The 13631-nt window shown below is 38.7% G+C and overlaps 1 protein-coding gene across 1 annotated transcript in view; it reads left to right on the top strand.

The window, feature by feature from the left end:
• The window catches only part of LOC136348504 (rho guanine nucleotide exchange factor 17-like), a 47295-nt gene that overhangs the window by 5501 nt on the left and 28163 nt on the right, over positions 1–13631 (top strand). The window contains exon 2 of the mRNA XM_066299394.1: positions 925–2563. Within this exon, the coding sequence (XP_066155491.1) occupies positions 925–2563 (1639 nt within the window). The remainder of the gene's footprint in view (positions 1–924; positions 2564–13631) is intronic.

The following is a 13631-nucleotide window of genomic DNA, read 5'->3' as shown; positions in this document are numbered from 1 at the left end:
TCCAAATCCGATGTGCCATCATTGCTATGTCTTAAATGGTACTAGTTACAGCGTCGGTTAAAATAGACCAAAGGTATAAAGTTTAATACTCAACTGAAAGCAATGTTGTCAAACTATTTTTGTTTCCAAATTGTTATGGAAAGATTAAAATTTGGTCAAATATAATTTTCTAAATAGATCGAAAACTATAAGTTTGTGAGTAAGAGGTTTGATACAAGAAGTATGAGGTTTTCTTATGTCAGCAAAACAGTAAATTTTTAAGTTTTAGATACTGCTCAGTTTTTAAGATAACAACAATTTGAGGTTTTTAAATACGCACCTGTATACTTTTTTGGCAGATTTTTCAAAGACCCAAGTAGCCCCTTTACAATGACGTATCAAAGGATTGAATTTTTTGACGTTTTAATAAAAAAAAAAACTTCATTTTTTCTCAATAAATCAGACCGGCCCTAGAGTCCTAAATAAAAAAATACCATTATTGTGTTACTGAAAAATGTTATGTAAGTAAATAAATTATCAATCAAACCATAGGTGATCAGTAATAAATTAGTATTATAATAATAGACGTTTAATTTAGAACATTGGAAAATTTGAAAGTCTAATAGATTATGGAAAGCGGAAAAAAGAATATCTGAAAAGGTATCAATAATTATATTTGCTTATTATTAAACTATAAAATATTATTAAAAGCTTTAGTTTTCCATTTATTTAGAAAACTATATTTGGCCAAATCTTAGTTTATTCCATAATAAATGACAAACTAAAAACTATTAGGTAACATTATTTTCGGTTCTTGAAGAGTGTCAACTTTGGCACATTTTTTCTAATTTAATCGACCCTGTAACTCTCATTGTTTAAGAGTAATGATAGAACATAGGATTTGAGACACCCTGTATGTGGAATTGTAAATGTTTTAATTTGCAGGTTCATGACGATAGGGCCGGTACGTTATGGAATGCGAGTGGGGGCGGTAAGTCCGCCGCCCCCAGGTGCCGGTCCGCGGTACCGGTCCCGAACTTGTTGCTGGCCGGCCGTCCCTCACGATACCACGACAAGGATCCCCTTGCTTCCCAGTGTTCCTTCGCCTATTAATAGTCTGGATATAATTAGTTGCGCAAACAGATCGGAGGACGCTGTAACGTCAGAGCAGACGCAGACAGTGCGAGACCATGTTGCGTACCCGGGCGGGTGTTTGCTGAACAAACGGTGCGCCCTTGTGTATTCGCGCCTGGTTGACGCCGAACCCAAAGACGAGTTTGCAACCCTGGACCGGCTGCCTAGGTTCCGCTTCGGCGGGAACCGCGCGGAAAAGCGAGGAAGCGACAAGTTTCGCGAGTTGACGGAACGGCTTAAGCGGAACGCTGCCGCGACTCCAGTGCCACCCCCGAGGAGGCACACGCGCGCCACTCCTCCACCGGTGGAGGTTGTCGCACCATCGCCGTCGCCTCAGAAAGCTGCGCCCTTGCGCAGCGCCTCATTCTCGCAAGTGGACTACTGCCCCGATGACAATAAATACGTTAGACGTCACTATAACCAGGAATCTGAGATTACGTGTCACAATACCTTACCCAGACCCCAGAAACTTCCAAAGTCTAAGCAGGATGATTTAGGTTCATCGTTAGTGACCAACACCTCGACCGTTGAAGAGACCACACCACAATTACAGGTAGAAAAAACTTTGGTCAGACCTCAGAACCTCACCAGTGGCAGTAATTTAGACCGCCGAAGAGACAGATCGAGAAGAAGGAAAGGTATTTACCTGCCTCAGTGGCCTACAGACTTATATCCTAGCGATGGAACTATTCTTCCTAAATACGAAGAAGAGACTGTGAAAGATTTGCAAGAGTCTCCTCCAGCAGACTCGAAAGAAACTACTGGTAGTCCGCAAGAGCCACTGAGTCCCGAGGACTGCAACTCTCCCTTGGAATGGCCGTCAACGACTCCAACCAACAACAACAACATAAACTGCTGCATTAACAACAATACCCCTAAAGTCTCAATTTCACGCAGCAGCAGTATTCTACGGTCAGATTCGCAGTCTGAAGGAGAGCAGGAACCGGCAGTCAATGTCACCCTGGATGCTTCGGATTGCGAGAGCAGATTAAGCATAAACAGCGACTTTTTAAGTCCAAGCATTCCAAGGAGATACTCAAAGAGGCCTCTAAGAGGACCTTACGGCCAAATGCTGGAAGCGGAAATGAAGAAGCCCGAGTCCAGGAAGAATTTAAACAGTGATTTGAAGTTCCTTGAAGATCTGTCCGCGCAGACGGTTAGTAAACCCAAGCCCCGTTCCCGGGGGTCCGGCAACAGTTCCATCGACGAAACTTACCTAAAAGAGGCCAAAATAATTCATGTAGCTAAGCGAAAAGTGAGCGCTGATAATTTGGTTGTGGAACAGGTTGCTAAGCAGACTCTAGTACCCAATCATCAGCGAACCACGTCTAGCCCGTCGAAGCTAGAAGGTGTTGCTAAGCCTGAAGTGTCCAAGGAGTTTTTAGAGCAATTGAGAAAGGGAGGATGTGATCGTGTGGAAAGCAAAGAACTAGGGCAGCCGATTCAGAAAGTAAGTAAAATTCCTCCTTAACAATTCACCCATAAAAAATTAGCGATCCAAACACCCTGGTTCCTATATCGATCCTAGATAGGTCTCCATTTTTGGAAAATTTCAGTGAACTTTGAAAACGTTAGAGCTAAGTTCGGTTTTAATTTTAATCATATTTCGCCCTTTGAAAACGGGAGTATCTCTGAGTTTGGAGGCTCGGAGATGCATTTTCTTGCAAGTGCTGCATGCTTGGAACAAGCGTCTGGAACACTCGCAATGTTTCATGCACCATTTATAAAAATTTAATGAATTTTTTTACGACTAGGAAACTGGGCCACATCCAAAAACAAATTTTTGTTATCGCATGAGTCCGGCCCTTCTAAAATTCGCAGCACTTTTTGTGTTTGAATTTTTACCTCACGTTTGTGAAATTCTTAACGCTATTCATACAACGCCCTTTTCACTAATGTCTCAATGTACGCCAAAGTGATACAGTTAAAGCAGTTAGAGTGCATTTCTTAAAGAGTACAAAATCCCATAAAATTTTGATACGCTATTCGCGAGATATTGCGAAGGTTTATACACATTTTTACACAGAATTTGTGTGCAGAATTCACTTCGTCCAGCATCTTAACCGAGGTTTAGGATAGAGCAGAATTCTGCCGGTGCCAGAAGAATTATGGGAAAAACCAAAAATACAGTTGGGGTTTCACCATTTTTGATTAAGAGTCTTAACCCGCGCTCATGTTTCTTTCACAATCGCATCACAGCATGAATGAACAGAAGACTCTATTAATATAATATATTGATAATTAATTAGAGAAAAAAGTCCTTGCTCTACGAGAGGAGTGTGGGAAAGGTCAAACTCGAAGTTAATTTGCAAAACTCGCTTCTTTAGTCCAAGTCTAATGCAATTTCTTATCCGACACTCATTCTCATTTTCGGACATCATTTTGGAAAAGAAAAATATTGATCATTAATTTAAGAAAAAAGTAACTTTTTCACATCAGAAACAATGGAAAGGCCAAGATTAAACCTAATTTTACAATCACTCGTTTATCCATAGTCTCGGTTCTCGATCGAGGCTTGTCCTCTCCCGACTCATCAAAATGTGATAAAGCGATCTTATTAAAAAGTTAATCCAGCCTTGGGACTTTCATTTCAAAATACCTTCAAAATCGTAAAAATACTTATCAAAGTTGTCCTCAACTTCTGAAAAAATAAATTCGCATAAATTTGCGCAAACTCATGAAAAGCGCCAATTGATGTACTTTTTGTGCTAATTGATCGACGAATCTTCAAGGTAGCAGTGCTCAAAATTTGAAAAGCTCCAAAAGTAGCTAGGTTATTCTCTCCTCCTTTGAACATCTTTAGTTAAAATTTAAAAATTTTTGAGGTGCTATTTTTAGCTTACATAGACTGACCTAGATTCTATATTAGCCTTGAATGACTAAATTGAGGTCATGGAACGTTAGAAATGCATTTTAGCCACCTTCACGTAGACTACTTTTAAAATTATGAAAATACACATCAATACGTTCCCCTATTTCGCAACTGAAGACGTTAGAGCCCTGTTACTCCAGTCTTACACTTGTAACCTACTGGATGTTTTGTAGCGACGGAACTAGAAATTTCCGAAACACCAGCTCAAGTTGAAAATAATGCCAAAAAGTATTTTCGTTTTCAAATAAAAAAGTTTTTGAGTTGCTGTTCGTTGCGTATATTGATTGATGTGGAAGCTACGTGTGTTGACCCTATATGAGCAAATTTTCCTTCAGCGCAACAAGGTAGAAAATCTTTGTATTAAAATTAACTCACTTGGGACGATTGTGGGAGCGAAAAACTTTACTTCTAATCCTGGGATATGGATTTTGTTACTTGGTGTAGGTACAGGGCGCATCAGAGACCTAAATACGAAGATGTTGTTTCCCGAAGGATGAAACAGTGGGATTTGAAAAATAACTGAACTCAAAACCAAGGCGTAACGTGTTTTGTTATTTAACCAAAACATTAATATACAGGGTGTCCAAGCGAACATTGAATATAGGAGATTAACATGGGAAATTGGTTTTTATTTTTTTGCGCCTGTACGGATTATCCAATTGAAAAATTTTTATATGGAGGTCATAGTATGCAAGACCGGCTATCTTTCAGTATTTTTTTCAGTCTTCTAGTTACAGCCGTTTTGGCTCAAAACGCCTCCAAAATTCAAAAATTTGAATGTCCCGCGTAACCGTTCGGCGCCATGATTGGTCAGAATTAATGTCAAAACACAATGTCGCCAACAACGTAAGCGTAAACACCCCATTTCAAATTAATTTTCCCTTTTTGCTGATTTCTAACTTATTTAAGAATTAATTCAGGGAAAAATCAATGGAAAACCTGAGGATAATTATTATGTGGTCTGCTTTGATGTCCCTACGGTAAATACGCAAGTTTTGTTTTGAATTAAATTTAAAATTGCCCGCGAAGATTCTGTCTAGTAAGTGAGATAAAAGGTTAGGTTATGTCTTTGTGTTATCATTATGGGGTAATAAGAAACTTGCATATTTACCGTAGGGACATCAAAGCAGACCACATAATAATTATCCTCAAGTTTTCCATTGATTTTTCCCTGAATTAATTCTTAAATAAGTTAGAAATCAGCAAAAAGGGAAAATTAATTTGAAATGGGGTGTTTACGCTTACGTTGTTGGCGACATTGTGTTTTGACATTAATTCTGACCAATCATGGCACCGAACGGTTACGCGGGACATTCAAATTTTTGAATTTTGGAGGCGTTTTGAGCCAAAACGGCTGTAACTAGAAGACTGAAAAAAATACTGAAAGATAGCCGGTCTTGCATACTATGACCTCCATATAAAAATTTTGCAATTGGATAATCCGTACAGGCGCAAAAAAATAAAAACCAATTTCCCATGTTAATCTCCTATATTCAATGTTCGCTTGGACACCCTGTATATTCTTGAATCTAGGAATTTCCAAGATGCAGTGGAGGACTTATTTATCAAACCTGAACCAGTTACGCCTTGGCGTTACGTCCTCGGCGGGACACCCTGTGCAATCCTTAAAAATATATAAGCATATTATGTTAAATTATTTTTAATACATAAATATATCGTATGGTTTGTCGCCAAAAACTAGGAAATGTGAATTTTCTAAATCAATTCAAGGTTAGTTATCTTTAGTGAGGCACCAAGTGTAGAGTGCTAGGAGGTATAATCCAAATTCATCAATTTTCGAAAAACGGCTATATAAGAAAGAAACGGTCGCTCCCGTCCAAAAATATTGGGATAGGCCCGTGCACGTTGGTCCTGAGACCTACAGGTTTCAATAGGGCATCGGAGAACTGATAACTAACGGTAATACTGTTGAATGACTAATAATAATTCTTCGTGCATGGGCATCTAGAGCATCGGTACTGTATGAATATAAAATAGAAAGCAGCAAAATATTAAATAAAATCGTACCGATTATAGATTTTCACCACGAGCGCCGGCCCCTCTTTCGGCTTCTTCGCCATTTATATATAAATTTCTATTTCTGGTTGGCCGCAAATATAAAATAAAACAAAATTCTGAAAGTCAGCTCAAATAAAAAATATTTATTTTCTTTAGCCAAGATCGAAAATACCAGGCTCAAGCTGGCGGTAAAGCTGTCTATTTTTAAAATGTCTATCACCCAATTTAAAACTATGAGAGTAAAACATTTTACGTGTTCCGACGAATAAAGCCACTTTTAACATCGCTTACACGTGTTTCGAGATGTAAATGATTCATCGGCAATGACAGATTTTGCCTTTTTATTAGGGATTTAATTTAAAGAACCCGAATCCGGAAATCCTATTTTTTCACGATCCGCTGCTCTATCCCTCAACGCAGCTCCCCTAGAGCCTCGCAATTTGAAGTCTAATTTCCATAAACATCCCTCCTAAAATGTGGGGAAAACAATAGGGCGAATTAATGCGGTCTATTTAAAATTTTTATTTATAGAGGCTGCGAAAAGTAAGGAACGTGATGAAAGTGCCGAATGTACAGATCGAACCAGGGAGAATTCGGAAGACAACAAATAAAAGTTTAATTCTTAACGGCGAAAAGGAAATTAGATGTCTTAGTTAAACGAATAATACACCTAATGAATGGAAATATAAGAGCTTTCGTGGAGATCTACTTAGGTAACAATTAGGTACTGTTAAAAATCGCATACTTTCACTTGAAAACACCGCTTTTACAATTACTTTTATTAACAATAGGCTCTCGTTAAAGTCGGCCGTTACAATACGTATCATTAGAAAAAGGAATGTATTTTCCAATTTTGTTCAAGTACCAATTGACATCTTTGCTCCCCGAAGGTTGATCGAACCGCAACGTACGACTCTGGAGAAGAAATCCTGCCGGATCTCCTGCAGGACGATTCCTGCACACGAACTTGTTACATTTCTCGTTATTGCAAGCTAGAAAAGCGACGCTTTCCAACGGACACGTGATACCTTGCTTAGCCATCAGAAAACTTTAACGAGTTAACATCGTTGCCGTGTTCTCCTCGAGCTTTCGAAAACTATCTCCCGAATCGATCATACAGCTTTTAATAAATCGCGACCCAGCTTTGACAGACATGAACGATCCGTCCTTGAACGCAAGAAAAGGACATAAAGAAAGGCAATAAACATAACTTTCATTATCACTTCTTCGTTCGCGAGTTCTGGGAATGATTCCACCTTTGTATACTGAAACCAAAGCTGTTCCTCGTTTACATAGATATACAAAATTTACATGCATAATGCGTTAGGCTCTTCGTTGTAGGATGTGCTTTAATGAAACCTTAAACGAACCTGGGGTTCGCGCGACTGACCACCCTGTATAGCGATTTTAATTAATTTCCAACATCCAGCGACCCTTTGGAAAAAATCAACATTAATTTATAGTTGAGCAATTAGAATTCAATTAACTTATCAACTCCGCCGGTCTGTCAGTTTATAACAAATCTTTACCAACTAAATAACGTTCGGAATTGCCTAGAAAGGCCGGACCTTAAATAGTGAATTAATACATCATCGTCTTCGTGCCGATTTAAAATAAGGCAGACTTTTTCAACGTCGATCAGCCCGTAATTGATTTCTGTCTTGTCTTGTTCACTTTTTCTTCTAAACCGACCTTCTATTAAGCTTCTCGTGATTACGGGGATTTGTTACGCGTACTGCACTTACTGCACTTTAATCTTAAGCCAAAGGAATATGGAGACTTGATGCATTACTTTGGTGCAAGTTCGGCAGGTTCTCGGCCACAGGTATTTCAGAGCGAACACTTTTAAATCACCACACGTGACCCCTGGATTGTTACCGAACCAAAGGAGGAATTTATGGAGAGTATTTGGCGTGCTAAGGTCTATCGAACTGATTCCGACCTCATTTTCCTTTTTTACTAGACAACGAGACATTTCAAACCTCTTTTCCAAATGGATCGGCGTTTATCCAAATACCGCCTTAATTTTGTGATTACTGACAGAGGACACCGCACGCGGGGTTCCGTCGAACCTCAATTGGTCCTGGTTCCTTTGCCCCGCACTGCATGGCACTTTTGCATCAATAGGCCTGTTACACATTTACTTCTGTTGAAAAAAGGTGCTCGCGGAAAATGTCTGGAGAAGTAATCGTTTGGGAGGCAAACGGGTTTGCCATCAACATGACTTGGATGAAAATGATTTAATAAAAGTTATTGCAAGTATCACGGTTAACTTAATATCTTAATAGTTGCTGAAAATGGCCACCTCCGACACAAGTGCACGTGCTTAGTTAACACCCTGTATTATTAAATATTGAAGTTACCTCGGGATTCTATGAATATTTTATACAGGGTCGTTGATTTTCCGTTATTGGACGGTTTGGCACCAGTCCAATATCTTATAAACCTTAAGAGTTATGCACGATGTCTCGCAGTTGAATGGCATAATTTGAACGCATGTACGAGGACAGCCCCAAAAGTATCCGACTTAGCACTTCGAGAAAAAATGTTGGTAAATTATTACGTTATTTCTCGACATAGTCTTCTTCAACTTTAACACACTCTTCCGAGCGATGTTCTGTTTGCAGTAACAAGTTTCAAAATACGCTTCAACCCGGGACTCCATCTCTTAATTACTGGCAAATCTCTTTGCATCAAGCCGTTTTTTGAAATTTGGAAATAAATAACGTTCTGAGAAGGCTAAATCTGGCAAATAGGGTGAGCGAGGAAAAAGTTCGAAACCAAATTGATTGATTTTGGCCATCACGATGACGGTAGTGTGGACTGGTGCGTTGCCTTGATGAAGCGAGACTTTCTTTTTCGCTGAATGCGGTCGCTTTTTCCTAATTTCTTCGCTCAAACGCTACAATGAATGTGTGTAATCTCCGTTTATTGTGTCTGCTTTAAGGAAATAGTCAATGAAAATTGGCTCATGTGCATCCTAAAAAACTGACGTCATCACCTTTCCTACAAACGAAACGGTTTTCGCCCTCTTTAGGACCGATTCTCTCAATTGAGTCCATTGTTTTCGTTGATCTTTCGCCTCAAATGTGAAATGACGGACTCATGTTTCATCCACGGTTACGAATCAACGCAACAAGTGAGGTTTGTTGCTGCAAGACTTTGCCAAGCGCTCCCTTGAAACATCTTTACTGCACCGTTTTAGTTCATCTTGCGTACGTCTTTCTCATGTCCAATTATTCGGTCAAAATGCGATGTCCGGTACATTTTAAAATGCCCATTTTCCGCAATACAGTTTTGGGAATTTTCATTACGGTGTCTGGAGTGGTCAGATCGGGAGTGTCATTAGGTCGACCACTGCGGAATTTGTGTCTGCAACTCGTACGGGCCCGCTCATACTTTGCGACCCAATGTTTTACCGTTGTTAACAAAATATCAGATTCTCCCTGACTAGGATCTAGCTCCACTTCGATGTTGAATAGACTTAGAACTTTTGAATCACGTGTCAATGACTAATTTTTTCCATATTCACAAAATCTCCAAAAGCGTTTACTAAAAACGCCTTCAAAGCAAACACCAATCAATGTGGTACCCTCAAACCTTAGATATAAATTTTACGGGGTTGGGTTTTTGTAATATAGGAAAGCTTTTACAAAGGAACCGCCCTCCATATGTCTGATTGGGTACTTCTGGGACTGTCCTTGTGGGCCCGCAAACACTGCATTTCCGAGACACAAGGTGTCAAGAATTTTAATTTGTTAAATTTGTTTCCTTTATATACTTCTGAAATTGTATGAGATATTTGGCGGATTTTTAAGCAAAACTTGCTTTGCAAGAGCTGCGTCGTCAGAGATTCTAACCAATAGTGAGAATCTCGTCGGCGGCAGGATACACCAAAACGACTTATGTGTCGTTCGCATGTTGACATCAACAAGTTAGCACCCACCCTCTGGCACCCACACGATTCACATATAGTAAAAATGAATTAACCGGAAGGACAGAAAAATCAAGAAAGAAGAGGAAGTGTTTGCCAAAATAAACAAAATCCAAATTTCATCTCAAAGTTACGTTAGCTGGATTTAAAACAAGAACGATTATAATTCTTCTGGATAGAATACAGAGAATTAGATACTCTTGTCGATAACACACTCCCAGCAGCACTTCTCAAATCGACCTATTCTTTTGAAAGCTACTGTTGATCAAATAAAAAAATATTTGAGAAAGTATGGTTTCAAAAACCTGCCTTTCCAAAACAGTCATTACTACAAATTATATTGCTTCGTAATCACATGATTATTGACCTGGTGGTCATTATCTTCAGATCTCAGCGTTCACGTTCAGATCGAAGTTCGTGCCAGAGCTGCACCCAATCATCAATATCGGGCGGCTCTAAATTGCACCCACCATCCCTTTTCACAAATAATTTTTTAAATTCAGGTACGGCATTGAATAGGACGAAAATGCTACCTTTTGACGTTGGTTTATTTATTTAAATATTACGTGCGTCATTGGTGGCCCAAAACGGCCCATTTTTCAAGACTGAAACATGGATTATGTGATACCTCAAATTGAAAGTCTTTCGAATCCATATTCAATGGCATAATACGATTCAGCATCTATGGATTAGTTTTTAAGGAAAACTTGTATATAGTGTAGAAAGTTCAATACAAACTCAATTAAATAGTGGGTAAATAACGAAAAGAACTGTTTGTTGATGGGAAAATCGTTTGTTTTCGATTGTGTGATTAATGTTGGCTAAAAAAAAATAATAAATAAAAACAATCAAAGACTGTTCGCGAAAACAAAATAGTAGTTGCTATAGGGAAGCAACAGGATATTTATCATAATTTGGACATTCAATAGGACAATTGCATATAGCGCCCTCTCTAAATTTGACACAAATTTGGACCAAAATGAATCCGGCACTGCGAAAAATTTAAGAATATCCAACTTCACCGCGTTTTCTTAATATTTACGTGTATTATTTAAAACTAAAAAGAAAAAAACTGTCATGATTGCTTCTACGTATTTCAAAAATTGAACTGCTATCGATACGTGTCTATATAATATTTTCATCCTAAGAAAAGGTCTTCTATCAACTGTTGAAGTCCTGCTACCATAAACTGGAGTACCCTATAATCTGAATATGGCGCATAGCGAAAGAGCCATAACGGTGCCCTGTAGGACCTCTGACCAACATTTTTCATATGCGCCAAATCAAATCTGCCACCACGTAAAACATAAGTGGCCTGACGTGTATTCAATAAGTATAATGTAATCAGCTCACAACATTATTACTAATTCAATCATCCTCCATAAAATGCCCTACAGAGGTCAAAATGCAGTCCAGCCATCTCGTTACCATGGTCAGCATTATCATAAATATAATTGACAATATCCAGCTCCGTCGATCTGCGTTCCACAAATCCATATAAGCGATCAGCTAATGTATTATGCGAGGATAAAAATTCAATGATTCGATTGTATATAAAATATGTAACTCTGTAAATATTTATGAGGACGACGATAGTACGGAAATCCGTCTGTAATTAAATGAAAAGAAGGGGTCCTTTTCCACGCAGGTACCACTTTTGAAAGCTTAAGCTTATCTAGAAATGTCCCAGTTAAAAGCGACTCATTAACAATGTGAGTCAGAAGTGCTGAAATAGACTGACCGTCGCATTTGAAAATTTCAGCAGGCACTTCATCCAAACCTGCTGAGAATTTATTAAGGAATTCGGGTAAGATTTGAGAGACCTCAGATTCCATTATAAGAGTCAGGCACATTAATGGGTATTGCAAATCCTGATTCACAAGCATGGAATTCAATTTCCCATAGATCGACGAAACCTTAAGCTTCTCCTTACGGCAACCTCAGGCCCTTCTGCTTGAAATTTTTCCTCAAGAAAGCTTCTTTAAAATTGACAATAATAACTTGCAAAATTCGAGGTTGTATAAAATTACGTCAAATTTTAACATTAACAAAATAAGTGCAAATATCATATATTTATTGTTTATTACGGAAATTAATGATTCACATTAGAAATTTCCAGAAGACCTACTCTTATTTTTCCAATTTTCTGAGGCTTTCCGCAGCTTTTCCATTTTATGTCGTGTTGTCCATTCTAGGAAATACTGGCATGTATCTAACCTGAACTGACCTGGCATAACCTTAGATCCACAACTACACGTCCTACTTAGTAGATATATAAGATTCTCAATTTTTCGAGAAAATACTGCACAACTACCTGAATCGTACTAATAGTACGAGGATGGTCTCAGAAGTACCCGTGCTGACATGTAGATAGCAATTTTTTTGTTAAAAATTTACTTATATTACAAAGACCTAACTTTAAGAGGCTCTATATCTAGAGTTTGAAGGTACTACGTCGTTTTGTGTTTGTTTTGTAACCGTTTTTAGAGATTTTCTCAACATGGAAAAGAGTAGTCATCGATACGTTGTTCAGTACGTTCATTTGAAAAATCTTAATCCATTCAATATCAAAGCGGATTTAGGTTCTATTCTGAAGGAATCTGGTCCTTCCTTAACAACTGTATGATAGTGGGAGGCAAAGTATGAAAGCACTCGTACGAGCCGCAGACCCAAACTCCGCAATGGTTTACCCAACGACACTCCCGATCTGACCACTTCGGACGTTGTAGCGAAAATCCACAAAACTGTACTGGAAGATGGGCATTTCAAAAAGTACTGGACTCCGCATTTTGACCGAACAAGTGGATATGAGAAAACTGTGCGAAAAATGAATTAAAACAATGCGGTAAAGATGTTTCAAGACAGTGCTTAGCAAAGCTTACAGCGATAAACCCGACTTTTTGCATCGATTCATTACCATGGATTAAAACATGGGTCTGTTATTTCACATCAGACTGAAAGAACTGTCAAAGCAATGGATTCAAAAGGGGGAATCGGCTCCAGATAAGGCGAAAACCGTTCCATCTCCTGGAAAGGTGATAGTGTCAGTTTTTGGGATGCTCATTTTTATTGACTTTATTTTATTTATTTATTATATCTCCCTAAGGAAAAAACAATAAACGGAGAATATTATACAAATTTATTGCGGTGATTGAGGGAAGTAATCAGGAAAATGCGACCGCATTTGGCGCAAAAGAAAGTCTGGATTCATCGAGGCAACGCACCGGTCCACACTACCGCCATTGCAACGTCCAAAATCATTCAACTTGGTTTCGAGGTTCTTCACTCATCGTATTCGCAAGATTTAGCCCACTCAAATTATTTTCTATTTCCAAATTGGAAAAAATGGCTCGGTGGAGATTTGCCACTAATGAAGCACACTAATGAAGAGGTGGAGGCCGAGGTTGATGCCTACTTTGAAACATTCCAAGCTTTTTACTATACGGGGTATAGACGCCGTAGAAAATCGCTGGGAAAAATGTGTCAACCTCAAAGGAGACAAAATAATATTTTCCAAAAGCTCTTTTTCTTTAAGCGTTGGCTCCGGCACTTCTGGGACTATTCTTGCATTTAGTTCTCAGATTAGGAAGAGGAAACATTGAAGATTTCTGCAGGTAATTGTGGAAATATTCACTGCACCTCAAAGACTTGTCATTACGTGTACCTATGAGTCTCTTGTCATTTTTATTTTCT

Source organism: Euwallacea fornicatus, chromosome 33 (genome assembly GCF_040115645.1).
Source record: "Euwallacea fornicatus isolate EFF26 chromosome 33, ASM4011564v1, whole genome shotgun sequence".
NCBI classification, from domain to species: domain Eukaryota; kingdom Metazoa; phylum Arthropoda; class Insecta; order Coleoptera; family Curculionidae; genus Euwallacea; species Euwallacea fornicatus.
The sequence above is the reverse complement of the archived record's forward strand: the minus strand, read 5'-3'. Positions and strand labels throughout refer to the sequence as shown.